The sequence below is a fragment of the Ursus arctos genome, unplaced genomic scaffold (genome assembly GCF_023065955.2).
Source record: "Ursus arctos isolate Adak ecotype North America unplaced genomic scaffold, UrsArc2.0 scaffold_22, whole genome shotgun sequence".
NCBI classification, from domain to species: domain Eukaryota; kingdom Metazoa; phylum Chordata; class Mammalia; order Carnivora; family Ursidae; genus Ursus; species Ursus arctos.
Genome location: NW_026622897.1, coordinates 13,087,035 through 13,114,981, shown reverse-complemented (window position 1 = coordinate 13,114,981; position 27,947 = coordinate 13,087,035). Strand labels below are relative to the sequence as shown.

Sequence of the window (27,947 nt, the reverse complement as noted above, 5' to 3'; positions counted from 1 at the left end):
GATTTTATTTATTTGACAGAGAGAGAGCACAAACAGGGGGGGCAGCAGACAGAGGGAGAAGCCGGCTCCCCGCTGAGCAGGGAGCCTGACACAGGGCTGGATCCCAGGACTCCGGGATCATGACCTGAGCCGTAGGCAGACACTCAATCGACTGAGCCACCCAGGTGCCCCAAAATTGATTTTTATTTTTAAACTTGTGTCTAATCACCTTGTTGGTTAGGATTTTCCACTCATATCTGCAAATAAGCATTCCTTTGCTTTTTATTTTCTAATTGTTCTGTGCATTTATTAGCTAATATTAATGCCGCAAAGAGGGAACAGAAGCTCACAAACGCTCTACGCAGTTTCACAGGACACACTGCAGAGGAAAAAGTGACTTAGAAGGATCGACAGTATCCTCGGGTCTTGGTGGATGCATTCTTGGGGGAAGTGGACCTCTAATTCCTGGTGGAGAGGGTCTCATTCCTGGAGGGGGCGTGCCTAATGGTGTCCTTCAAGCAAGGGGACCACAACTGGTGGGCCCGCGGGCGGTCTCCTACCAGGTGGAGGGGCCACAATGCCTGGAGGTGGTGTGCTCGGCCCTCAGAAGTGGGTGGGGTCCCCCATGTAGGCGGGTAGTGCGCTGGGGCTCCAGCACTGCTGGCGGGAGCAGCAACGGCACAGCTGCTACAGTGCCTCTCCCCAGTGGAGTCCTTTCCTGTTGAGAGGGCCCCCAACCCCCCAGACAGGGCCTGCTAATCCAACAGCAGCCTGGGAGATTGCAACACCAGCTGGCACTCCTCTGCCGGCTGCCCTGCCAACCCCGGGGCCTCCTGCAGCTCCAGCAAGTGGTACCCAAGAAATGCCAGTATCTTTGGGGGGCGGCCCTCCCACGGTCATGGAAACCAGTTCTCCCCATGTAGCCAAACCAGACCCCAAACCCACTTTGCTTCATGGTGTGGCTGCTTCAGATGCTTGGGCTTGATCTTCCTGAATTCATCACAATCACAGAGGATCAAGTTCACAAGCTTGGCAAAAGCCTTAAAGGTGCCAATGAGTGTGCCAATGGCTCAGTCAGTAGACTTCTGACTCCTGATCTCGGGGTTGTAAGTTCAAGCCCCATGTTGGCTGTAGAGATTACTTAAAAAATAAAATCGTGCCGATGAAGATTTGGCCATCTTGCAGGATACCTTTCATTCTGTAGTCAATGTGCTGCAGCATCTCGTTGGTCTTTCCTACAGTTAGAGTTGCTCTTCCACCAAATCAAGGTCTACGGCAAGGTTTCAGGATCCTTAAGACCTGAGGGCAGGCTCCAGGTAAAGGTATGGTGCAGGTTGCCTTACAAACAGTGCAGACGGGGCAGAGGCTTCAAACAGTAGATGGAGCCTGGTTTTTTTCGGAAATCAGCTACCTAGATATTCCAGTCCTGCTTTCACCACCTCTTGGTGTCTCAGCTAAGAATGCCTGTCTCGGTTCTGCCTGGAAATCCTCCGCAGGTGCTTGCTGCTGCTGACATCACTTTGGGTACGGCTGACACCCTTGGTGGCTTAGCAAGGCTGTCCTTCTACGTTTGACTTGGACTTCCACCACTGGTACGTACGTGCTGTTGTTGTAGTCCATCTCGGGTGTAAGCGCTCTCTGGCCGGCTCCATCGCTCTGCAAGCCACACTGCAGAGCAGACCGTCAGGCATTTCTGGCGACCACTCACTCCATTCTGCCTGCTTTCTAGTATTGATAACACCTGTTTCAGGTTCTCATCCTACGCAGTCAGCTCAGCTGATCTAAACTACGTGAGAGGAGCACCTCCCTGGCTCCCGAGGTGGAGCACGGGACTCTTGGTTGATCTCAGGGTCATCAGTTCAAGCCCCGTGCTGGGTGTGGAGCCTACTAATAAATAAAGAAAATTAAAAATGTATGAACTACATGGGAGAAGAGTAGTGATAACGCCCTTCCCTTGGCTAAGCTCGACTTTAATGGGAGTAAGTTCAGCCTGTCCACTATTACGTTTTCTATTATTTTCTGTTAGGTTGTTTAAGAAATTCCCCCTTAGTTTTTATCAGAACTACTGAATTTTAACAACAGCTTTCCACACTGGTTAAATAACATGTTGATATAATCATACGGCTTTTCTCCTTTAAGCTGTTAGAGCCCTGAAGCTTTTTGTTTTAAGCTCTTACCAGTTAACATACAGATACTTCTCAGAGTGGCAGCCCAGAAATGAGGAGGCTCTTGGGGGCTCACAGCATGCAGGGTGGAGGTGAGGGCAGGAAGAGTATCAAAGGCACAAAAAGATTCAGGTGAGAGAAGACCCACAGATTGCAGACTCCAGTGGAGACAAATTGCCCCCGCGCTTTCCCCTTTGCACCTTGCTTATGCAGTTGGCTGCCTAGAATACCCTTCTATCCCTCTTACTCTTGCTCCCCCAATCTCTGCCCGTGGAAATCCCACCCATTCTTCACAGCTCAAATTAAATACCTCCTCCTCCCACCCAGTCGTTCCAGATCTCCAGGTGGCCCCCCACATCCCTACTCGTCAGTGCCACATCATCTTGTATGGTGCACATGCATTTTATCTCTCCGTGTAGCCCCCGTGCCTGGAAGAATGCCTGGCATACAATGGGTGCTCAATAAATGCAGAATGAAGGAACTGACCGAATGCGAGGTCTGCCGCCACTCTCTCCTGCGGGTCCCTCCCGCCCTGCCAGGGTCCTGCAGGGTGGACTCCGCTTCGGCAGAGGGCATCCCAGACCCCTCGCCAACCCCGGAAGCTGGGCTGCCGGCCATGGGAAGACTACACTTCCCAGCGATCCCAGGGAAGAGCGAAAACCCTTTGGCTTTGACAGCCGCCGCCACAAGTCTTTCCGCCTCCCCAGCCTGCCTGGGAGCTGGGAGCTGGATTACGGTGGCCTGACCAGCACACGCAGCTGCGGGCGCCCCGAGCCCCCGCGCCTTGCCCCGCCGCCCGGCCAGCCAGAGGACCGAGAAACCCGGGCGCCTACCTGCCATGCCCGCCCCTCCCAGCCGCCCGGGGGGCCTGAGCCGTCCTCTCCCAGACCTCTGCTGAGTCTGGGCGCCGCTGGCCAGATGTAGCCGGCTTCGGATCCGTCTCCTCCCCTCTCTCTCTCTGAGGATTTCTCCTGCCCGATCCCTACAGCCTGCACTGGGGGCCGGCGAGGGGCCTGCAGGCTCTGGAGCCCTGATGCCTTGCAGCTCACTGTCCTGAGCGGCCACCACCAGCACCCAGAGTTGAGGGCAGCAACAGGGCCAGACGTGGTCCCAGAGTGAGCCCCGAGGGCCCCAAAGGCCAGGCCCACCATGGCCCAGGCACTGCCCTGGCTCCTGCTGTGGATGGGCTCGGGGGTGCTGCCTGCCCACGGCACCCAGCCTGGCATCCGGCTGCCCCTGCGAAGCGGGCTGGGGGCGCCCCCCCTGGGGCTGCGCCTGCCCCGGGAGACTGTCGAGGAGCCGGAGGAGCCCGGCCGGAGAGGCAGCTTTGTGGAGATGGTGGACAACCTGAGGGGCAAGTCCGGTCAGGGCTACTACGTGGAGATGACCGTGGGCAGCCCCCCGCAGACGGTAAGGTCACCAGGCCAGCCCTGCCCTACTTCCTGCATGAGCAGAGGGGAGGGTGGGGTGCAGCATGCTGGCCCCTGCTAAAATGGGCTGGATGGTGCCAGCAGGAGGGACCCTCTCCCACATGTTTCTGGCATCCGATTGGTAGCAGTCCCCCAAAGTTCCCCTTTCCCACCTCCCTTCCCCTGACAGGCTTCCCTGACTCCCTCATCGGACTGCCCTCCCCTTGCCCCCAACCTCACACACTTCCCCCTCAGTGTGGGTTTGGGGCAAGAGAAACACTCCGGTGGGGGAACCTGGCCTGGGGAAGGGTCCAAGCGATAGGGGCACTGTGAACAGGTGTCAGCCCTGCCCAGCCCAAGTCTCCCAGCCCTGGCGCTCTGGGTCTTGGTCACCCAACCCTCTCCCCTCCTTTGGTGCTCCGGGAACCTGGGCTTCAGACCATCATTCCCAGCACCTTGAGGACCCAGGAATCCTGGCACGAGTTGGAGCAGCCCCTTGCTCCCACTGTCTGGGCTGGCACGGGGACAGCAAAGCGAGGTTTCCCAGCTCCTCCTGACCTCCCCTCGAGCCCAGAAGCCCTGGACAGACTCCTGCTTCCCCAGCCCCTCCCAACTCCACCCCCTCCCCCTGTGCATTCTGCACTCCAGCCCCTCCCCCTTCCCGTGTCGCAGAGCACAGGCCAGAGGGGACTGAATTGAGCCTGGGGAAAAGGACTAACCGCAGCCCGGGAGCCAGAGCCCCCTTCTAAGAATGCGACTCCTACGAGCGCAGCCGGATAGGCACTGGGGGGAAGGGAGTGTGGCAGCGTGGAGAAAACCCCGCTAGCTCTCCCCATCCTTCCAGTCCTCCGCGGTACCTGCAAGGTGGCTGGTGGAGGGGTCACCCTCTGTGCCTGTGTGGGTGGGGTGCTGTGGCTGCCCACTGGGCACATCTGCCTCCTCTGTGGGTGGGCCTGGGCGCGGGTGGCGGGACGGTTCTGTATGTGCTGGTGTGTGTCACCTTGAATCTGAGCCTGCACATTGTGGGAGCCACCCGCCTCCCCCGGATCTGTGGGATCTGTGTCCGGGAGGCCTGTCCTTGGGAGGGTCCGTGAAGGTGGGAGTGTGTTTATGTGTAAAGAGGGGTGAGCCACACTTCTCTGAACTTCTCAGACAGCTCTTACACTGGATCTGGGAGAAATACAAACCTCCATCCCCCAATTACCTGACAGAGCGAGTCTTCCTAGGTCCCCGCCACCCAGGCCTACCTCCTGCCTGCCAGCTGAGCCAAGGCTCTGGTCTCCCCTACTTACCCTTCTCTTTCCCATGTACCATAACTTCCCCAGCAAGTGTCAGATCCATGTGACGAAAGGCCCCTAGCTGCCGGGGCCAGCAGGAGGCTAGGTGTGATCAGAAAGCAGGGGCACCTGGAGACCCGCAGCCTCGTCCATGTCTGCTACTGATAAGCTGTGCAAGGACTTGCACCCTGGGGAACGGAGACAGGAAGGGGCTGTGGAGCCTCCAGACAGACCAGGAATTCCAGCTCCCCACCCCACAGCTTTTCCTTTTCTCAATTGTGTGGCCTGGGGCAAATTATGCAACCTCTCTGAGTCTCGTGCCTTGTCTCCAAAGTGGGTGAAATGAGATCTCCTTTGCAAGGTTCTCGTGAGGATTACAAGGGACTGTGTAGGGGAAATCACCTTGAACAATGCACTCGGACGCACGGTTGACCTCTCCTACATATGAAGTCACTTTCTGCTAACTTCTCCAGCCATGTCTGCCTCTTCTGTGCTATGCAGTGAAGCCTAAAGGCTTGGATGCTCTGGGCCACCACGTTTCACACATGTAGAACTGGGGGGACAGGTACTGGACTTCGCTAGACCCCTGAGATCGTATGTACATCCCCCGGCCCAGAAATTGGCAGAGAGTAATTGGCCCACAAATGTCAGTTCCTTCCCCTTCCTTCCTCGAAAGGGAAAGTGGGCCTGTAGTTCAACACTATAGTTTGAGGAACCTACTTCAAGGGAGCCCACAGTTGGAATGACTCTGGGTCACCCTTCAGCGGTGGACCCTAGCCAACGCCAGCCAGTCTGTACTCTGTGGTGACTTTCATTCTCTCCCCAGCAGTATCGAGAAGGAGGTCCTTTCTCCTTGCCTGGTGGGGCTCCGAACAAGTAGGAGTGGAACTTGGGGAGCACGTTCTATGTGCCAGGTGATTAGGTGTGGGGTTTGAGAGCTGATCCACCAAGAGACAGGAGATATGTTTTCTGCCCACAAGGAGTGTAGAGCATGAAAGGTAGGTGCCCATACAAGGTAATCCAGAGCAGCACCCAAAGGCAGGCCCCCAGACCATCGCCACCCTTACCACCAGATCTATTACAAACATAACTTCTCTGGTCCCATCCCAGACCTACTGAGTTAGAATTTCAGGGGCCATGGCTCAAGTTTGAGAAACACTGATCTGCAGTCGTACAAAGAGTGAGTGCTGTAGGTGTTCAGGAGGTAAAATCAGGGCAGGCCTCCCGGGGGAGGTGTGCTGTGAGCACGGTCTTGAAGGATGGTGAGGAGAGGGGAGGCTGTTCCCAGCGGGGCAATGGCCCCTGTCTCACCAAACTGTCATTGCACTTACCTCGAATGTCCACTGCTTCCCTGCGCTTAGCCCGGGTCCCTGGAACCAGAAGAAGCCACAACAAATGAGAGAATGAGTCATGTGTGTTTGTTCAGAAGACAGTGAGAAACCCAGTCCAGTTAATGCTACAGGTTTGGGTAAATAGGATAGAACCAAATTGCCAAAAGCCTTAGTTATGCAGCTCTAAGGTTTGGACTTGGGTTGGCAGATATGGGGGAAGCTTGAATTTCTTTGTACCAGGGAATGACCTAGAGAAAGCAGTCTTTTAGGAAGAGACATCTGACTTTGAGGAAGAATGGGACTGAGAGTATGGGGACAGCGGGCTCTGTCACAGCAGTCCAGGTGTGAGGCACCACCACAAGGACAGCACGTGGCCGTGATGAAGACGGAAAGGGAAGGGAAGACCAGGATGCAGGAACGTCACAAGGCAGCCAGACACGGGACTTGGTGACACTGGTGTGAAGGGTGAGGAAAAAGGCATGAAATGATTTCCTGATGCTGATCGGGGCTGAACTGGAGGATAACAAGACCATTTGAGGGACCAAGACAGCTGGCAGGAAGGGTTGGTGTAGCAGTAACGGTATACAAATATATACTTGTGTTTATGGTGGCAGTTTATGTAAAGTTTTCAAATATATTCTACATAATTTTCTTCTTGACAGTAATTCCTGCAATATATACAAATGGTCTTATCCCCGTGACTTCTAGCAAAAGAAATGGGGAGTGAGAGTTTAAACAACTGGCCAGGAGACAGGCCCGTAAGCTAAGACCCTTTGTCATGGATCTTTCTACTCTGCCAGGCACCTGCCTGTGTGTCTTGGGGGAGAAGAGAGGGTTTATCATGAGCATTCCTTTTCATTCTCCCATGACACCTGCTCATGTGTCCCTTTACTACACTTAAGTAGTATTACAGAACATAACTGTTTTGTATTTGTTTCCCTCCCAGAACATCAAGCTCTTGAGGACAATGTCTTTTAAAAAGATTTTTTTTTTTGCAGTGTCTTATTTCTCTTTAATATCTATGATAGCGGCAGATTCAGAACGCACACCAAAAAATGTTGAGTGAGTGAATAAATAAAATGTAAGACATCTAAATAGAACTCTTGATGGGCAATTCTAAGTGCAGGACTGGAGCTCTTGGAGAAAGAAGCACTTTCTTCCTTTTCACTTAAATGAAAGGATACCATCTCATTCTAATGGGATGAGCTTCAGTCTCCAAACCCAGGATAATAATGATTGTTAGGACTGAAATCTGGTGGTGGTAGTCAATGCAGTTTAGCAAATGCTTCTTGAGTGCCTACTGTGTGCAGAAGAGAAAATAATGCCACTACCCCAGCCCTTGGAGAGCTCACGATTTGGTGTGAGACCCAGACATACGAACAGCTAAATATCATACAAGACCTAAAGCATTTGGTACAAAGAGAAGCAGTGAGTCTTAGAAGTGCAAAGAAAGAAGCAGTTACTACTGACAGGGTGTTAGGATAGGCTTGCTGGAAAAGGTAGCATTTGAGTATGGCCTAGAAAGATGAGAAAGCTTTGCTATTTGGAGAGTGGAGAAAGAAATGCTTCATAAAGAGAGGCATGCATGAGCTGGGCTGAGAAGCTGGGAGTTGTGGCAGGGATGCTGGGAGGCAGAGTAAAGAGGTTGGGTTGTATTCTGTAGGCAGCAAGAGGCCCTTTGAGTATACAAGAAGGGCAATCGTTCAGGGAAGACAACTACGGGGTGGAACGTAGCTGGATCGTCTAGAGCCTGGGACTAGGATCTCAGTCAGGACACAAGGGCCTGAAAGATGCTGGTGGCAGTGAGGACAGAAAGGAGGGAAGGTCCTCAGAGATCCAGCCGTCACATGTCAGTTCAACCAGGCGTTCTCTGCTCCTGGGGAGGGAGAGGGAAGAGAAGAGGTTCCCCTCCTTGACCTCTCTTTTTTATCAGGAAACACAACAAAAGGAGCAAACTTTTAAAGAACAATCTGGGTCATCAAAATTCCATGCTTGTGATTCTGCTTTAATTACAAGGGATAAGTACTGGCATGTCCATTTGGGGAGTGAGGAAACTAAGGCTCAGAGAGACTAAGTGGTCTGCCCAAAGAGACCCAGCTAAGGAAAACAGAGCCAGGGTTCAAATCCAGGTCTTTGGATTCCAAGTCCAAATACTAGGTTCTTTCCTGTGTTCTCCAGTCTGGGTCATGTTGGTTGCCTTTGAGATGCCAGTAGGCCATTCTTATTGATGGATCCAGCAACTAGCTGAGCATTGGGGATCTGGAAACCAGGAGAGAAGTGAGGACTGGACAGGTAGACTCCGGAGTCCCCTGCAATGAGGTAGTTTGGAAGCCAAGTCAGCAAATGGGCTTGTTCTTTAAGAGAATGGAGGGAAAGGGGGGGAGGGAGGATGAATAGGGAAAGATTATTGAATGTAGACTGGGGCTCAAGGGAGCAAGAGAAAATGATCAGAGAGGTAGAAAACTGTGAGGGTTCAGGGTCTTGGAAACCAAGAGGGGCCAAGTGGTTTTCCACCCCCCTCTCCCTCGAATGGTTTTCAAACTGTGATTTGTGGGATTCTATAAAGGGACCTCAAGGATGAAGGAGGTTAGGAGGAAGGTAAGAGGCAAGACTTCGGACCTTTCACATCTCCCATCACCAAGCTTTCCCCCTTCTCCCTGCCTATAAGCTTTTATTTTTATACAGTGGAATTCCAGATCCTTCCTTCCTTCCTTCCTTCCTTCCTTCCTTCCTTCCTTCCTTCCTTCCTTCCTTCCTTCCTTCCTTTACTAAAAAGGTTGAAAACCATTGACCTCAAAGAGCCACCATCCAAATTAGACAAAGCAAGATTAGACAAGATCCCACTTCTAAGTTGCCCACCCAGTCCCTGAGACAACTCCCCGCAGGTTGCACAGACGGCTTTGCTGGGACCCTCACACTGTCATTTCACACACTTCTCCTCCTCTGCCTCCCCAAGTCAGGAGAGAGAGTTCAGCTGCAAGTGGGGGTTATGGAAAGACTGGAACCCCCACTAAGGTAGAAGGTCAGGAACCCTTCTTGGGTGTCTCCAATAAATATCTAAGCAGAAAAGTCTGGTTGACAATCCAGGAAGAGAAACATCTCTCAGGGAAGCTGCCATACCTGACCACTAAGTTCTCTTCTGGGAACATCTATCTTGGGGGCCTGTGCAGTGGAGAGCTCTGGGCAGGAGCCAGACCCTTGCCCCGGTCCTCGGGCTGCCCCCAGCTACCCCTGGCAGGGTGGGCCCGGGGGCTGGGCCGCACTCACTGACACCCGCTCACCGCACGCTCCGGTGCTACGGCCAGCCGTTCCTGAGAGGGCGGAGGTGCTCCCTCTGCGGGCAATGAAGCATCAGTGGTCTCAGGGGCTGACTGGGGGAGCCAGGACCCCCAGTCTTTTTTCCCCAAGACTCTGACAAAGCCACAGAGCAAACTGGCTGAGCTCCCTGCCTCCGTGGCCCCAGCCTGTCCCCTTTCAGCAGGTCTCCTGGACTGCTACCAACCTGTGGCTACTCTCTCCACTGCCCACTGTACCCCTCTGCCCGTGTCCAGACTGCACCGGCCTCTCGGGCTGGTAAACCCCACCAACTCTTTTCCAGTGCCTGTAGAGTTTTTGCCAAATAGCACAAGGCATGAGCGATGGCATCTCCCAATGGCTCATACAAGCCTGTACCGAGCATGACCCAGGTGCCCTGGAGGAGACTGGGCTTCTGCCAGAGATCAGATATCTTTTCAGCTGAGGACAGACCAAGAGAAAATTAAGGCCACCGCAACCTATGCACAGGACACGATTAGACGGTAGGAGGGACTTACTGTCTGCCAATGACGAGCAGGTGGCTGATAGCTGCTGTGAGACCTCACAGACTGGGGGGTTTCCAGGGGCTTCTGTGGAGGCTGCAGGTGCCGCAGCGCTGCCTCGGGGACGGCACCGAGACCGAGGAAGTAAAACCTCTCTTTCTGAGACAACAGCTCTTGTTTTTTTCTCCTTAGTACACTGGGGTCCTGAATAAGCTTGGAGAAGGGTTCTGCTGCTTTAAAAAAAAAAAAAAGTTTGAAAAACTATCATCTTAGATCTGTTCTTTAAGAACAGACACGGACATTTTTTGACTGTTTACATCCATTGTATCATTTGAATAGGAAGCCTTGATAAATATTAGTTGAGTTGGGTTTGATGCTGGGGGACAAGGAGCCTCCTGTCTAAAGGCACAAAGGTACATCAGATAAGGTTTGGAATGACCCCGCCACCTTAGAATTCCTTAAAAAAAAATAAAAATAAACAGCCGAAAGAAGGGTAAGTGGCACCAGGGAGCTTGCTGGTTCCCAGGTATCAGTTGTCAGCTTCAGCCTGGAGAGAGAAGTGGAAAGCAGAGGATACGTCTAGGGAAAGGGTTTCCAGTGGGTCAGCCGATTCGGTTAAGATGGAGGGAACCTGGATGGGACCCAGTCACTGGACTCCATTGGAGGCAGGAGCTGTCTGCTCTGTTGGCCCTAAGCCACTCCCAGCTGCTGACGTTAGGCTTCCTTGCCCCCTTCTCTCAGCCTTGGGCAAGCTCAGGTCTGGGAATATTCACTCGGGAAAGCAGATGAAGCCAACTCCAGGCTCTGGGACCAAGGAAGTCCTGAAGTCAATACCATTGCTCTAAGAACCTGCATGGATAAGCCAGTCGATGTCATGGGTATGGTGGGCAACAGTTATCATTGTCACCATACACCATCCCAGACTAAGCTATCCCTGCGAGGCCCCTGGGGCTGAGAATGAATAGTCACAGGGAACTGCAGGAAATGAGGCAACTGCTGTCAGGGCGGGGAAAAAAATCGTTGTGGAGCACCTGCTGAGGGCTAGGAACGAATGTGATAATGAGGGTACAAATGCACTCCCTACCCTTGTGGAGCTCATAGGATGGGGGACAGACATCGCATAAATGATTAAAGGTTTGATGAGTGATATACAAAGAAACACAGGTGTTATTGAGGACCTGCAGGAGAAGGAGGCTTAGCTCGGCTGGGGGCATCAGGGCAAGACCTTGGGGAGAAAGGATCTTTACACTGTGACTTGAAAGATGACTAGAAGTTAGACAAAACAGAGAGAATATTCCAGGCATAGGAAACAGCATACGCAAAGGTGCAGAGCTGAGAGATCATCGTGCTTTTGAGAAGCATGAGAAGCATGGTGACAGGGGGGAAAGTGATGAGAAATGTTCACTGGAGTCGACCCGTGGTTGGTGACATGCCCCCAAGGACAAGGATTTCAGGGTTGAATTCAGATAGCGTATCTGGTATTTGATGCTGTGTAACAAACTACTCTGAAACTTGGGGGCTGGAAACAAGAGCCATTTTTGGGTTTCAGGAGTGTGTGGGTTCGTGTGGCTCTTCTCCAGGTCTTTTCTGGGCTCATTTGTGTGGCTACATTCATCTGGTAGGTCAGCGGGGGGCCAGACAAAGCTGGGCCTGCTGGACCTCTTTCTCCATGGTCTTCCAGCCTCAAGGAGGCAAGACGGAGCTTCTCCACATACAGTCTCAGGGCAGCATTCCAAGAGGAATCCCCAGTGCACAGGCCCTCCTCAAGCCTCTGCTGTCCTCCTTTGCTGATGTCCCATTGGCCAGAGCAGTCACATGACCGAGCCTAGCATCGACGTCAGAGGGGATCACGCAAGGGCCTGGATACAGGGGTGTGTGATTCATTAGTGTAGCAATCTACCATATACTTCCTCTCCAAGTGAAAGACGGGAAGGTCAATGACATGAAAGACCAGATGTGGGTTGGTCGGAACCAGTGGATTCCTGTCCAGCTGTGTGGATTATTGTGCAAGATGGGTCAAGTTGCCCACTCATTCCAGATGTCAGTTTCCTTCTCTGTAAAATGGAAGAAAGCCTTCCACATCTCAGCTTTGGGTAAAAGGCTTGCTAGACAAGAGTGTAAGAGCTCTCCCCGCATCAACTCAGAGGTCCACACAGAAGGAAAGAGACTTCCTCTTTGATAGGAAGGATTAGAGTTAAAGCCCCCCCCCACCCTGGACCCTGGGATAGGCTACCATAAAAGGTTGGGATCTTAGTAACTAGAGATCTCTCAGAGGTGATCTTTCAGAATCTCCCTAGGTTAACGGACAAATGACTCCTGAAGGCTCTTTTCATCCAGAATGATCTGAACTATCCCTGTCTGCTAGGGAGAGCTGGGGCCAAGACATGTGAGATTTGGGGAACAAAGAGTTTACCCAGAACTCACTGGCTCCACACTGGCCTCATCACCCAAGATCTGTTGCTGAAAACTGTTCCTCCTCCAGGGAAGCCTGGCCTGCAGAGTGAAATGGGCAGGTGTACCTTTCCCTGTGGGGCTTGTTAGCACTTCCCAAGAAGCCACCTTCCCTCAGAAGCCCCCAGGGGCACATTTGTTTGTTAAGGGATTGGCTGTGACCTAGCCCTGACCCCAGGTTGTGATCTCCTGGGGCTCCAAATACAATAGCTACAGAGACTCCTGAGTCAGCCTGGCCCCAGGGGCTGGAGAAGATGGTACTGAATCAAGCCACAGCCCTGGTGAAGGGAAGGCAGGTCTGAGCTAGAGCCACACCTAAACACAGCCACAGCTGGGGCACCACTGAGGGATCGCTCCTTCACCCAACAAACAGGGTTGAGTAGCTCTTTTCCCTTTTCTTTCCTTTAGCCATTAATTTGAGGAATACTTATTGCCAGGGACCAGGATACCCATTAGGGATACAATGGGGATTTTTACAAAATTAGATGCAAGGGAGGTGAGATTGCATGTGAAGCTACAGAGTGACACAGTCTATGGAAGCATTTTAATAAGAGACTGTGACCTGGTCTTTCCCCTCAGGAAGTAGTCCCTTGAGCTCGGACTGCAGGATGATGGAAGGTGCGTAGACAAACTTGTCAGCAGAGAGGAAGATGTCTGGGCAGAGCGAATGGCCTACGCAGCTGTCTTGGGGCGGGGGGAGGACCATGGCTGGTCTGAGGACCTGCGAAGAGGCGGGTGTAGCCTGTGGGCAGGGGGCTGGGGCATAGAGGACAAACTAGGCTGGGTGTGCAGGCAGGACTGGACAATGAGAGGGCCCTGTAGGAAAAGTTAAAGCTTTAAATTTTTATTTTAATAGCAAAGGAAAATGATTGACATGGGAAGGCAACATGGTCAGATTTGCACTTTGAAAAGACCACCCTAGCCACAGTGCAGAGACAGGATGGAGAGGTCAAGGGTGGACGGACGTGCCAAGGCCGGTTGAGAAGCTATTGTGATATTCCAGAACGTGGCCCAGGGGTGGCAAGGGAGGTGGCCAGAGATGAGTACATTCACGAGGCTTTTGAGAAGGTTAATTGGACAGGACTGGATGCATTGGGTAGAGATGTGAAGAAGAGGAAGGTGTTAGGATGTCCCCTAGCTGCTGACTTACAGAACAGATGGACGGTGACGCCATCGACTGACACGGCGAACACTGGAAAAGGCAGATGGGCGGGACTGTGGAAGGTCAGCTTCGGACATCCTGAATTTGAGGTTATCTTTGAGGATGTCTGCTCCGTGCTTCTGGAGCCCCAAGGGAGAGAAAAGGGCTTAGAGCTAGGAGCTTAGGAGTGGTGGGCACGTAGGTGATACCTGGAGCTGCAGCCGCAGGGGCGGTGGCTGAGGGAGAGCACAGCCTGCGAGGAAGAGGGCCAAAGCCCGTGCCTTGAGAAGGGAGCCTGCAAAGCAGACAGAGAAGATCTGGTCAGAGCCGTGGGAGGACACCCACGGGCCAGGGGGCAGGCAAGAGGGTATCTAGGAGGGAGAAGTCCTCATAGGCAAATGAGGACTGATTTGAAAATGTCTTTTGTATTTGGTGACATGAAGTGTCTGGTAGCTGTAGTAAGGGCTGTTTTATAGTGGAGGGAGGGGCAGCGGAGAAATGGTTCTGGAATGGGTTGAGGAATGAGTGGGAGGTGAAGAAATGAAGACAGCTTGGCTGAGAACTTTGGTTGTGAAGGAGGGGAGGGGAGCTGGAGGTGGAGGTGAGATTAAGGAAGGTTTTTTTAATGGAGAGACTCGAGCATTTGTAAATGCCAATGGGAGGAACCTGGATCGGGGTGGGGGGGGGGGGTGGAACGGTGGTGACTCTACCCGAGGGAAAGGGGGTCATTCCCAGGGTCGGGCACCCACCCGAGCAGGGGAGGGCAGCTGAGGGAAATATGGGCGGGCATGGCCACGGGCAGGTTGCAAGCCCTGGCTGTGGGCATGAGGGAGGTCCCATCTGACAGCCTCTGTTCAGAGCAGTAAGAGGCCAGGTGTCCCTCAATACGGAGGCTTGGTGGCTTGCAACCACCAACCCTCCCCTTCAGGCGCCCTTACCTGCCCTGTGTCATAAGGAGTGGTGACTCAGCTGCCTAAGGCCCCTGCCCTGTGACAGGCCTCCATGGGGAGCAGGAGGGGGAGAAAACCTGCCCAGGGCTGGACTAAGAAATGTTGGAAGGACGGGACCAGGAATCCCTTCTCCCGAAGCTGGGAGCACTTTGCAAAGAGCAAACAGATAGTTTGGCCATTTGCTCAAGAGGGAATCCCAGCTGTTTGTTTTGGTTTCCCATTTTTTTGTGGTGGGTGGAGAGGGCGTGGTGGGTGGACAGGGCCTGAACTCCCAGTGTCCAGGTGGGTGGGAGTCGCTCCGCTCTGGGCTTGACCTGCTTTGAGGTGGAAGGAGGAGGCCTTCCTCAGCTGAGGAAGCCTGGGCCTCCTGGCTTGGGAGGGAGCGGTTTGCAGGAGGGGAGAGCAATGGGGAGGCCTGAACCAGCTGGGGCTTAGAAAAAAAGCCCTGTGTCAGAGTAAAAGGTGGTCGTGTTTTCCTGGAGCCTGTCAGGCACATATTCCAGGGAAACCAGGCACAGGTCTGGGGACCCTCTTTCTTTGGGGTCCAGTGATAGCAGGGACACGTGTAAGAATGAGGCCAACCCTAGTGCTGGGAGCAGAGTCCTGGCAGGTGGGGGAGGGGTTCCGGGGGGTGGGGGGGGAGAAGCCTTTTTAATCATTAACCTGGTTGACTGAAATCTGAACTGCTGTGCCTCCAGCTCTATTGATTCGTAAAGCACAGCATCTGGAGCGGGTGGCTGCTCAGAGACCCTGGAGAGGGCCGGCAGGGGGAGAGTGAAGGGAAGAAGGGCAGGGAGGGAAATGGGAACCAGACCACGAGTAGGGGGGCAGGGAAGGAGGGCGGGGCAGTGTCAGAGGGCTGGGGCCACTGTGGAGAGGAGAGGAGGAGTCTTGGGGGACACGGGGAGGCTAGGAGGCCTAAGCAGGCATTGGGGGAGGTGCGGGGCCACAGGGACCACTGACAGCAGGAAGGAGCCGGAGGATCTGGCAGGGAGGAGGAAACTGAAGCCCAGAGAAGCACAGTGACTTGCCCAAGGTGACAAGGTCGAGTCTGCACCAAAACTGAGGTCAGTTGACTTCACTGCACTGAGGAGAGAGGACACAGGAGTAAAAGGGCCCTGAGGTGAGGGGAGCTGCTGAGCTGATGGGCATGAAAAGTCAGCAAGAGAGGGCTGAATTCTCAGGGTTCCGTGCTTCTGAGGACAGGGGCATTTCCTCTTTTGGCCTGCGAGGATACTACTAGCATTCAAAACATGGCTCTGGACTGAGGGAGGGATCAGGCCGTTGAAGGAGAAAGGAGGGTCAAGAAAGAAATGCTAGAAGGAGCTGCCCTGCAAGGAACACCGGGAAGACACCTGTCTGTATTCACTTAGCCAAAACCTAGGGCCCTGACAAGATGGGTTTTCACCGCGACAGCAGAGTGGGCTCCTGGCTCACTATTATTTTCTGATAGTAGGACTCAGAGGCCTGGGTCACCTCTGAGACAGAAGGGGAGCCCTTCGTGGGGAGCCACATCCTGGCAGGCAGGGTCAGAAACATGTGGCACCAACATGCCGCCCTGGTCCCTGCAGCTTCCCTGGCCAGTGCCAACTCCTAGAATAGCATTTCCGAGCTGGACAGGATTCGAGCCCAGCTGCCCGCTGGGTGATAGGCTTCCTAGGAGCACCAGAGGAGGGAAGGTGCCAGCTCTGCAGACAGAATCGGAAAGGTACCCGAAGTGACTGAGGGCAGTCTGATGGTAGAGAGAAAAGAGGAATGAAAACCACACACATGCAGAGATAACGTGGCTCTGACAACACAGAAAATGTGACGATTCCACAGCGAAGATAGGAGCAGACACAAGGCCATGCTGAGGCCATGCTGAGGATGTCAGGGGACACCACCTTCTGTCTGCGGTCACGGTGGTAGCAGGTGCCAGGCTGTCCTGCCCTGCAGCCTAGAAGCTTTACCCTGGACATTCCGAAGGGAGACTTTGTTGCCCGTGGTGTGAAGGACATGAAGGTAGTGAGCCCAGAGCCTCGTGTGGATAACATCTCTCTCTCCCCTTTCTCTGACAGCTCAACATCCTGGTGGACACAGGCAGCAGTAACTTTGCAGTGGGGGCTGCCCCCCACCCTTTCCTGCATCGCTACTACCAGAGGCAGCTGTGAGTCCTGGGGAGAGCTAGAGAGAAGAACCCTTCCCAAGGATCCAGGGCCCAGGAGGGTCAGGGGAGGGCTTCAGGGAGAAAGACTAGCTCCTCGGATCCTTTCCAAGAGAGAAGAGCGGAGAGGGGGGATTTGAGGAGGTCTACTATGGGAAAGGGTAGGTTGAGGGGCCAGCAGGAAGTTCTTCAGGACTGAGACAGGGCAGCTTCCCTGGGGAGGGAAAGAAGGAAAGAGAGGAGCCCCAAAGTTCCCAGAGCCATCTCTGGGTCTTCTTCTCTCTGCCTGAACTGGGAGGTTCCCTCCACCCCTCCCCACCCAGTGGCTATCTGGTGTCGGGCAAGACCAGCGACGTCTAGGCAGAGCAGCTAGCGTGACCGCTCCCTGTGCTGTGCTCTCACCCAGGGGCTGCCCCTGGCGGCATTGCACAGTTCAAGGGAGTGGAGGAAGAGCCTTCCCTAAGCCCCACTGCCTGGACCAGTATCAGGGACCGACAGCTAAAATGTCTCCCTGCATCACCCAGAGTTCCAGCAGCCGGATTTAGCAAACTGGAGGAAGGGAGGGTTGAAGTGGGTTTTTAAGGTAAGAGGCAGAGAGGGATGATGTGGGAGCCTCCTTAGCATAAACACAAGAAGTGGTGAGAAGACATCTAATGTCTGAGGCGTCTGTGTGGAAATCTGTGAGGTGAGGCTCACATCCCATTCTTGGACTTCTAGGCAGATGCCGAAGCCACCTGCCACATCTTCTGCCTTTCCTATCGGAAGAAAGCAGGCAGGGAGTGGGGCATGGCGAGGACCCGGAAAGGGTTTCATTCCGGCTCCCCGTCCCAGTCCCATCACTGCCGCCCGCCCCCCAGCACACACACAGGGCCTAGGTCATGGCGCAACGAGACGCGGGCAAAGGTGTCACGTGCTGATGGCATGTTGCATACAAGTAGTGTGTAATACTTACCTGCTCTGCTGAGACATGAGCCGCCTCTTTCTTTGGAAGTACTTGCTGTAGAGGGTCCACATTCACCTCGCCTGGCACTTTCTCTACCACTCAGATGGTACCACCGGGTCCCAAGGCAGCGACAGTCAAAGGCTCCTTTTCTCTGGGAGCCTGGTGGAGCCGGGGGGTGGAAGAGATGCCCACTAGCTGTCCCTCGGCGGCAGCAGGCACAATACACAAAGCCTAGGCTTGTTCCCCGCAGGGCCTGAGCTCGAGATCTAGGGCTAGGAGCTGCAGAGACAGGAGAGTGAGCCCAACAACAGCTCCCCTCATCTGTTTGCAAGGTTACTGTACGTTCTATTCTGGGTGATGGATCTGGGATGATCTGCTGAGCAGCCTGAAAGCATCTTATCTTATGTGGGATGCCCCTGAGATAAGGTGAGGCCTTGGGAGTAGGTTAGACGCTGGGTCCCAATGCCAGCGTTGCGGTCACGCCTCCACAGACCTCTGCCTCCTCTCCACAGGTCCAGCACATACCGGGACCTCCGGAAGGGCGTGTATGTGCCCTACACCCAGGGCAAGTGGGAGGGGGAGCTGGGCACCGACCTGGTGAGCATCCCCCACGGCCCCAACGTCACTGTGCGTGCCAACATCGCCGCCATCACTGAATCAGACAAGTTCTTCATCAATGGCTCCAACTGGGAGGGCATCCTGGGGCTGGCCTATGCTGAGATCGCCAGGGTGAGAGGAGCAAGACCGAGTCCCGGACACTGTGTCTGCACACCACAGACTGCATGTTACCGAGGGACGGGCTTGGAAAGAAGGGGAGCTAAGGGAGGGACACAGATCCGCCTAAAGAATTAGTTAGCAGGGGGATAGGGTGCCAGTCGGAATCTCGTCCCTGCAGAGGGCAGGACTATAGTGAGGGACGCTGTGACAGGTACAAGATTAGGCTCTGGTTTCTACTGACTCCCAAGAGCTTAGGAATAAGGGAGCCCCCCCGCCAACCTGAAACAGGTTAAGTATATGGAGATCAAAGTTTCTACAGATCTTTCCTGCTTGCACTGCCAGTGTCTCTTGCTAACCATCTCTCTGCCAAATCTCAGTGCTTCAAGATAGTCTTTCCCAAGGAACGCCCCCCAAGTTTTGTTCTGCCTTCCAGTTTAGGCAGGAAGCTGGCCTCTTTCCATCAGGGCCCCCTGTGTGACGCTTCACGTCTTGTCTCTTTCTGCCACAGCCCGATGACTCCCTGGAGCCGTTCTTCGACTCCCTGGTAAAGCAGACCCACGTTCCCAACCTCTTCTCCCTGCAGCTCTGTGGCGCTGGCTTCCCCCTCAACCAGTCAGAAGTGCTGGCCTCAGTTGGAGGGAGCATGGTGAGTAGGTCCTAGGATAGGGGAGGTCCTAGCACTGGGCAGAGGGATAGGTACCACCTGCCTCTCCTCCCTCTAAGGCTGCAGCACCGTCTTGGGCTCCACTGCTTAGAATCAAGAGGAAACTCTTTAAACTCCCCACCTCCACTTTTCCTTTTCCATCCTTTTCTTCTTTGCATTATTCCAGAAAGGATTTCAGTACCTATGGTAAACTTGGAAAGGATGAGATGATTAGGGAACTTCAAAGGAAATGTAAATAAGACCTCTCAGGGCACCTGGGTGGCTCAGTCAGTTAGGCTCAGGTCATGATCCCAGAGTCCTGGGATCGAGCCCCTACACTGGGCTCCCTGCTCATCTGGGAGTCTGCTTCTTCCTCTCCCTCTGCCTGCCACTCCCCACTCGTGCTCTCTCTCTCTCTCTAATAAATAAATAAAATCTTAAAAAAAAAAAGACGTCTCAAATTAAGATGATTCAGTCTGATGAGCAGAAGGCAGCAATGTAGGGAGTTTAAAAGTCTATTTATTAATTAATTAGGACAATTGGTGAATGGTTCTCCATCTCCAACACGCAGAGAAAATAAAACTTGTAATAGAAGCAAGTAATCATTCATTTAACATTTATTGTGCCAGTTTAGGTTTAAATAACTTCATATTGAGGGCTGCGAGACTCGGAAACAAATAATTTAAAATCCTGTAAAGTCTTCCCCTGATAAATTCTTGACACATTTAAGAAACTACAAATCACTTTGGGACAGGATTTGATTAGAAGCAGGAAGATGAGAAAGGTGGCCTGTGAAGGGCCTTGCCACCCCCCCAGAAATCTCTGATCCCATTGCTTGCTCTCTGGGTAACTTGCTGTCCCTCTGTGCTGGGACACGGGTACCTGCCTCCCTTTGTCCCTAGATCATCGGGGGTATCGACCACTCACTGTACACGGGCAGCCTCTGGTATACACCCATCCGGCGGGAGTGGTACTACGAGGTCATCATTGTGCGGGTGGAGATCAACGGGCAGGACCTGAAAATGGACTGCAAGGAGGTAACGACACCAAGGGGGACCAGGGAGAGGGAAGGGGGAGGCAACATAGCATGAGGTCAGACCCTGAGTAATGAGGTTGGGAGAACAAGGCAGAGGGGCAGGACCTGCAGAAAGGTTTGGGGGCTGAGCCCAGAACAATGAGGAACTTAACGGTAACACAGAGGGACCTCAAGTTGGGGGCTAGGGACTGGCAGGGCACTTGCACGGAGACCTTGTGGCTTATGGCCTGGTAAGGAAAAAAAGCATGTCTGGACTCCAATCACCACCTTGCTGGGTGGCCTTGGGCAAGTCACGTGCGAGGCAGTGTGGTATGATGTAGCCGAAGGGTCCAGCTTTGGAGCTGCAAAGACCTGGGTTTCTAGCTCTGCCATTTACTAGCTTTGTGCCCTCAGGCAAGTTACTAGGTTGTGTTTCAGTTTCCTCATCTGCAAAACAGAGGGAAAAACAGCTTTTCCAGAGACTGTGGTGAAGACAGAGAAAATAAATAGTTTCTCCCAGCGCCTGGCACACAGCAACCCAATGAACCGCAGCTCAACCATTTGGGTCTTCCTTACCTAGATTCTTAATGTATGTTAAATGAGAATAGATAGAAAAGTACTATGAAAAGTTAAAAGCACTATACAAGGTATTTTTATTTTCAAGATTTGGAGAATGTCTGCCCAACCCAAGATAACTAAGAGTTAGCATTTACTGAATGCTCCCTACGTGCCAGGCACCATTCTAAGCGCTTCACATGTATTAATTTCATCCTTATAATAACTCTTTGAGGTAGGTGCTATTATTATCCTCATTTTAAAGATGAGGAAACTGAGGCACAGAGGCTGAACAACTTGCCCAAGGGTATACTCCTAAGAGAAGCGCCAAGCCAGGATGGCACCCCAAGCAGTCAGATCCACCCTTCCGGTTCCGGCCAGAGCCTGGCGTCAAAAAATGCTTTCGACTCTTCTAACCCTCTCTTCTCCGTCCTAGTACAACTACGACAAGAGCATCGTGGACAGTGGCACCACCAACCTTCGTTTGCCCAAGAAAGTGTTCGAAGCTGCCGTCAAATCCATCAAGGCAGCCTCCTCGGTCAGTGGGACTCAGGGCAGGGGCACAAGAGATGATACAGTGTTAGAGGAAGTCCGTGAAGGTCACAGCCCTCAAGAGCCAAGCTGTCTACCCTTAGATCCTTCTGCTTAAATGTCTTCAGAGAGAGTCTCTTTCATGGGCCTCGGTTTGCTCATCACACAGGCCCCCTGGTGCAGAGTTTTGGCCTCACTCTCCAGCTCTCTTCCCCAAATTCTTGGGTTTCAGTGTGCCTTCCCCCCAGTTTGGATATTCCACAGAAAAGCAAAAAGAGGGCCCAGTGTTATTTGAAAGTGGGAGAAGCGAGATGGTGGAAGAGGCGGCTTCCTCACTGTTACCCTTTCTTGGCCAGACGGAGAAGTTCCCGGACGGGTTCTGGCTGGGGGAGCAGCTGGTGTGCTGGCAGGCAGGCACCACCCCTTGGAACATTTTCCCGGTCATCTCCCTCTACCTAATGGGCGAGGTCACCAATCAGTCTTTCCGCATCACCATCCTTCCACAGGTATGTCCCCAGCCAGAGTCGGTGGGGTCCCAGGAAGAGGGCACGGTTCGCACGGGGAGACAGGGAGCAGGCGTGGCTTCCCAGAACTTGGAAGACAAGACAGAGCAGTGTCCCGGGGCACAAAGCAAGCCCGCAGAGCTCAGGGATGGCAGAGGGAAAAGCAGCCCCAGGGCACAGATATCTAGAATGGGGGGGAATGGAGGGAGAACATCCTCTCCCTCCCTGACTGCTTGTCCTTAGCAATACCTGCGGCCAGTGGAAGATGTGGCCACGTCCCAAGACGACTGCTACAAGTTCGCCATCTCACAGTCCTCCACGGGCACCGTGATGGGAGCTGTGATCATGGAAGGCTTCTACGTTGTCTTTGATCGAGCCCGAAAACGAATTGGCTTTGCCGTCAGTGCTTGTCATGGTAAGAGAGCCAGGGAGGAGGGTGTGGGCTCCGTCTGTCCGTGTTCTCACTGTCCAGCAGTTAGGATACCCGGGCCCCTGTCAGTCTGGGAGGTAGTCATAGTTGCCTCGAGGCGAAGTCACCACACTGTAAAAGCTAGTGTCTGGACGCGTGCTTTGTCCGTGTTGCCCGGCGTGGTGAGGCCTGCACAGGCTGTAACCTCTGCCGGAGACCCAGAGAAGCAAGAGCTGCCTCAGCCCCTATGGAAGCTCTAGATCCCCGGGCAGCCCGCTGAGCCTGCAGTGACCCTGTGGGCTGCTACGTGATGGGGTTGAGTGCTCCTTCAGAACGGTGGTGGGGTCTTGCAAGTAGTATCGGCGGAAGCTGGTGAGTGTACTAGGAATACATGGGGTGTCTTTTTTGACAACTCAGAAAACTGATCTTTAGGTATCATTCCTACCGCATGGTTATACAAGAAAGGGTGGTTGCTCCCAGTGACCTGGGAGGAGAGACGTGCTTCTACCTAGCAAGGCTTTTCTGGCCTGCTCCTTCATATCTCCAAGGAAGGAGATGCTTAGAGCCTCCTCGCGGGCTAATTTCAAGGCCTACCAGGAAGTTCTTTTTGTTGTATGACCCAAACTGCTGTATGGCGATGAGAGCTGCCCATTCGCGTCTGCCCTTTCCCCAGTGCACGATGAGTTCAGGACGGCAGCAGTGGAAGGCCCGTTTATCACCCCGGACATGGAAGACTGTGGCTACAACATCCCACAGACAGACGAGTCGACCCTCATGACCATAGCCTACGTCATGGCGGCCATCTGCGCCCTCTTCATGCTGCCGCTCTGCCTCATGGTGTGCCAGTGGCGCTGCCTCCGCTGCCTGCGCCATCAACACGATGACTTTGCTGATGACATCTCCCTGCTGAAGTGAGGTGGCCCAGGGGCAGGAGACAGAGATTCCCCTGGACCACATCTGGTGGTTCACTTTGGTCACAAGTAGGAGACACTGATGGCACTGGTGGCCAGAGCACCTCAAGACCCTCACCTGCCCACCAAAGGCCTCTGCCTTGACAAAAAAAAAAGGAAAAGCAGGCAAGGTGGGTTACAGGAATGGCACCTGTAGGAAACAGGAAGGGGAAGAAAGAAGCACTCTGGTGGCGGGAATATTCTTGGTCACCTCAAGCCTGAGTTGGGAAATTCTGCTGCTTGACACTTCAGCCTTGAACCTTTGCCCACCATCCCTTTGGATTCTCCAACCCAAAGTAGTCTTCTTTTCTTAGTTCCAGAAGTAGTGGCATCACAGCCAAGTCACCCCAGTGTGCGTCTCTCTGCAGTACCCTGGCAGAGAAAGGGCCAATGTCGTTTCCCTGCTGGCCGAAGTCAGTAGGAACGGATGCACAGTTTGCTATTTGCTTTAGTGATAGGGACTGTATAAACAAGCCTAACATTGGTACAAAGATTGCCTCTTGAATTAAACAAAAAATAATGAGATTGAGTATTTGTACAGATGGGGGCGGTTGGAAGAGGAGAGGAGAGGGAGCGCAAAGACAGGGAACAGCTGGGATCAGAGCTAGAGAAGGCAGAACCACGACCACTCGCCAGTCCCAGTTTCAGACTGCATCTCCAAGATAGAAGCCCATCTTGTAAAATGGGTGTTGCTGCCTGATGTTTTCTTTTCTGTGGTTGTGGCCTGACCAAAAGTGAGCTGGGAAGAAGGGCTAACTTAGCCAAAAAGCTCTTTTTAACTTTCTTAAATGAAAAGTGCCCACTAAGAAGTTCCATCTAACAAATGAATTTCTACCTTAATGATTCCACTTGTCTCTACCTGAACCCTTTACTCCACACACGATAGGTAACACTGACACTTCCCACCCCCTCCCCCAGCCCCAGGTGCTCTATGAGAAAGCAACTGGAACACAGCAAATATTGCAGGGCCAGGCTCTGTCTTCCTGCTTACATGTTCACTCCCTCCCCCAAATCCCTATTCCTCTGGAGCTCTGCAGCTGAGGTGCTAGGAGGGATAGACAGGAGAACTCTCTTACGTAACCCTTGAAAGCAGAATCCTCAAGATTCACTCAACAGGTATTCGGTTGGTGCCCTGCTGCCTCTGCCTGGATTTCTTCCTGTTCAGCTGTAAGTAGTTGTAAGATCTCCACTCAATACAGAGCAGTTTCATCGCCGTCTCACCCTCTCTGATGTCCCCTCCATTAACTTGGCGAAGGCACCCCAGAGTGGCACTAGTATTATACCCAGTGTCAGAAACGCAGGGCTTTCTGGCTCTAGCATCATTGCCTTCGGTAATAAGGCTGCTGGAGAAAGGCTGGCAGCCTCAGGGCTTCCGTACTTCCTTCACCACCAGAACCCCTCAGGGGAGGCCATCCTTCTCCCCTATCCTACTCTCTACTCCCCACTCCGAATAGTACTTGGGTACCCAGGCTGGTTCTTGGGCTAGGTAGTGGGGACCAAGTTCATTTCCTCCCTATCAGTTCTAACACAGTCAACTCTGATACCAGTGTTAGTGGAAGACGTGATTCTCCCAGTATATCCACCGGGTCCTATCGCTAGCTTGTCAACACACTGCTTCCAGTGACTCGGACCTGCCGAGTGTGAAATTACCTGATGAGGGAAATACAAGGAGGGCCTCTGGAGATCCTGGCCTCGGCCAGCTGCCCACAAGCCATAAACCAATAAAACAAGAATACTGAATCACCATTCTTTATCTGGGTTCTCTTCATTCCCCTTGCATTTGGTGCTGCTTTGGCCGACTGGGAACACCTCTTCCTAACCACAAAGACTGTCAGGAAGACTGGAGACTGTCCTTTTCCAGCTCAGAACTTACTGTGTAAATAAATTTCCAGAATTGCTACCATGTAATGAAAACACCACATTCTGCTTTATAATTTCTATCCATGTTGGGGAAAACTGGCTTTTTCCCAGCTCTTTCCAGGGCATAAAACTCAACCCCTTCATTACTAAGTCCCACTGTCCTGTTTTTTTTTAAACTTGAACTTTTTTTTCTTTTTACAGTTACTTCCTTTCTACCCTGAAACTATTAACTCTACATGCACAAAAAAAAAAATCTTGACAACAGCTTCTTGCTTGTAAAAATATGTATTATATATCTCTATTTTTAGAGTCGACTCCTGAAAAGCGACTGTCCTATCTCTACTCACTGCATTAGAGGCCTTTCTTGCCAGTCTGCATGGCTTCTACCCCTGTAGGCCTGGAGACAGAGGGAAAAGGGAGAACAAGGGCGGCCAAAACTTAAGTGTTGCTTTCTGACTTATCCCGAACAAGACAGAGAAAAGAGCAACAGTGAGGCCCCAACTCCCACACACAGCTCCCCTAAACATTTGTCCTGCCATAGTTGGCTTTCAAGGGGCTTTTACTAGGAAGATGTTAAGCCCCCCCCCCACTTCTTTCTTCTCTCTATACTTCTTTGGCTTCGAAGATTTGTGAAAAAGAAAGAGAACAGCCTTTATATCTATTCCTAACTTCTAGATTTTTAGGAAATACTGAAAAATATTGCTGGTGGCCTAAAAGCTACTGCAAAGTTGATGAGAGAGAGAATCTTTTGATTACAAGAGGAAAAAATAAATTCCCCCAAATGAAAAGAACAAAGGAACTGGTCTTCCATTTTGCCACATTTCCATTCATGATAGCTACCAAACTGGAGACATTAATATTTCATTAACCAAAGAAAGTGGGTCACCTGACCTCTACAGAGGGGAGAACTCAGGTCTTTTCAATCACCCTACAAAATGCCAAGGAGGTCCTGGGAAGTCTAGCTCCTGAAAATGACGCTAGTCATCAAGCCTGAGCAAGTAAGGCAAGAGAAGGGAAGGACTACGTCTCTGAGAGGCAAGGATGAAGGACAAAGAAGGAAAAGATCAAAAACAGAGAGCAGAGAATGTCACTGGATCTGAAAGGGAAAGTCTTTGCTACCCTGATAGTACTCCTAGTGCCAGGAAGCATTTCCAGGTCCCAGAATGGGAAAAATTCAGCTGTTGGTAATATAACAATGTCCTTCCCCTGGAGCTAATTTTTTTTTTTTATTAACAGTTTTTCCTTGTTCAATTCCAAAAGAGCAGGAAGCTGAAGCCATTTCCTGTAGGAGTACAGATAAAAGGATAGGAAAAGATTCAAAGCTCTCATAGCTTCACAGCTTTCACAGGTATAACCCTAAACACCAGCAGTGCTCAGTAAGCAGAGGTGGGAAAGGGGTCTCGTTCTAGAGAGCTATCTATAGAACAAATAACTGCTAAACTTGAAATCCAAGCCCCCTTCATCTCAATTTGGCCTCCATTTTTCCCAGGACAGGAAACCTGTCCCCCATAATTTTCTTGCTTCAAAAATTAAAATCCGGCATCCCAAGATCATTCTGCAAATAATTTTGCACAGACATCTCCTCACCCCAGTGCCTGCCTGGAGCTCACCCAAGGTCACCAAACAACTTGGTTGTGAACCAACTGCCTTAACCTTCAGTGGGGAGGGGGACTAGCTGACCAGGAGACCACAAGTGAAGGGGAAGACGTGAGGCCTTCACAAGGCTGGTCTGTCAGAGCTCAATCGGAAGCCAAGTCAGTGGCAGCAAGGGACGGCTTGGCCCAGGAAAGATCTGTGGGCTCTAAAGAGAGGACCATCCAGGAAGTCAGATGGACAGAAGTTTTCAGGGGGCATGGGGGAAATGGGACCCAGTTATGTTGTTATTCTTGGACTGTGAATTTTGCTGATGTAAAACAGAATCTTCTGTAAATCTAATGTCTATGTGCAAATAATGAGCGTTAACACAGTAAAATATTCAATGAAAATTCAAACTAGTAGGGTTACATTTTTTTTTCCTCAATCAGTCTCATTTTATCCGTTTGGAGTCGAGTGGCTAGAACAACACTGAGGCTTCCGTAGGCTTTCGGTAAGCAAGGCATCTGGCTGGACAGCGGGTGAGCACCAGGGTTCAAATCTGCATACATGAGCCTTAAGAAAATGAGCTAGAGGCTGAGCCAAATCAAAGCAGGACGGCCTGAGAGCAAGAGCAGCTTCCTAGATGGTTCTTATATTGTACTTGAACAGCCCTAGGCGAGAATATCATAATTTCAAGGGCAAACTAAACATCATCTTACCTACAAACTGCATCCCCCGAAGGAACTGCAAGGTGAAGGGGAGAGACCATTTCTGCATAATATACATACTTTCATTTACGAACATTTGGATACAGACTTTCTATACACACATTACCTATATAATAAAAATGTACATGGCATGAGTATAGGTCACTGTATAAATATAGAGTTTTAGAAATCTTGAACCCGCGCTTCCTGTTCACATCAGTTTCTCCTCTTCTTCCTCCCCAGTCAGATCCGTCATTTAAGAGTTGGACAAAAGGGACAAGTGTCATTTGTGTTGGTCTGGGCCCAGAATTTGATACACTGGAAAGGAAGAAAGACATATCTCAGGTTTATCTGGAAAGATGGAGGGAAGGAGGGGAGAGCGTGCCACTGAGGTTCACTAGGTCTGAGGAACGCATACTAAGTCAGAAGGCCTCTTCCCACGGGGACCAGATGGGCTATTTCATTGGCTCTTACCCCCAAAAGAATCTTCCGAGCAGGGGAACCTGTTCTTTTCACAGGGAGCATTAACAGTCAGCTAAGAATGGTGTGAAACTGCTTTGTGTTGGATACGTGGGGCGGCCTTCCCCTTCTCACGATCCGTTTAGGCTGAGATGCCCTCCCATCTCAAAATACCCACCACCCTCAAATCTGATTCAGGATTTTCCCTTACTAAGAATTTAGACGTAAATTCAGTTTCTACCTCTTGGAAAATGAAAATGAACAAAACAAAATAGTAAAGAAGGAATCATCTCTGCTTCTGAGAGACTTAACTCTGCCTGGTAACATAATCCAAGATAGGAATAACCTGTCAGTTTGTGAAGATAATCCCTAACGGGCAGACCTCCAAGCTATTCTGTTAATGGATTTATTAATCTCATATTCGGGTTCCCTATTCC

At 52.0% G+C, this 27,947-nt stretch overlaps 2 protein-coding genes and 2 pseudogenes across 8 annotated transcripts in view; 1 reads left to right on the top strand and 3 right to left on the bottom strand.

Annotated features, from left to right (window-relative positions):
* Positions 1-20: 20 nt before the first annotated feature.
* Positions 21-1,218, bottom strand: LOC113260204 (small nuclear ribonucleoprotein-associated protein N-like; annotated as a pseudogene).
* On the bottom strand, positions 1,128-2,818 carry LOC113260018 (SNRPN upstream reading frame protein-like; annotated as a pseudogene).
* On the top strand, positions 2,771-26,760 carry BACE1 (beta-secretase 1). 4 transcript variants are annotated; one of them, XM_026505687.4, is made up of 9 exons: positions 2,771-3,554; positions 16,558-16,646; positions 18,099-18,315; positions 18,812-18,949; positions 19,849-19,983; positions 20,953-21,054; positions 21,404-21,553; positions 21,794-21,965; positions 22,633-26,760. In XM_026505687.4, the coding sequence occupies exons 1-9, from the start codon at positions 3,294-3,296 to the stop codon at positions 22,872-22,874; spliced, it is 1,506 nt and encodes a 501-aa protein (XP_026361472.1). In that variant the 5' UTR covers positions 2,771-3,293; the 3' UTR covers positions 22,875-26,760. The 4 variants fall into 4 exon arrangements, with proteins under 4 accessions (XP_026361472.1, XP_026361471.1, XP_026361475.1 ...); XM_026505686.4 differs by having other exon boundaries at positions 21,794-26,760; XM_057316845.1 differs by lacking the exons at positions 16,558-16,646; positions 18,099-18,315 and having other exon boundaries at positions 2,820-3,554.
* The window catches only part of RNF214 (ring finger protein 214), a 50,507-nt gene continuing 42,005 nt past the window's right edge, over positions 19,446-27,947 (bottom strand). For all 4 annotated transcript variants that reach the window (XM_048217191.2, XM_026505684.4, XM_044386620.3 and 1 more), the window contains exon 15: positions 19,446-27,369. In XM_048217191.2, coding sequence (XP_048073148.2) covers positions 27,304-27,369 — 66 coding nt within the window. In that variant the 3' untranslated portion in view covers positions 19,446-27,303. The remainder of the gene's footprint in view (positions 27,370-27,947) is intronic.

Coding starts and splice junctions, on each gene's coding strand:
- BACE1 (XM_026505686.4), top strand. CDS start 3,294: ATGGCCCAGGCACTGCCCTGGCTCCTGCTGTGGATGGGCTCGGGGGTG. Junction 3,555..16,557: donor TGGGCAGCCCCCCGCAGACG/GTAAGGTCACCA, acceptor TTTCTCTGACAG/CTCAACATCCTGGTGGACAC. Junction 16,647..18,098: donor CGCTACTACCAGAGGCAGCT/GTGAGTCCTGGG, acceptor TCCTCTCCACAG/GTCCAGCACATACCGGGACC.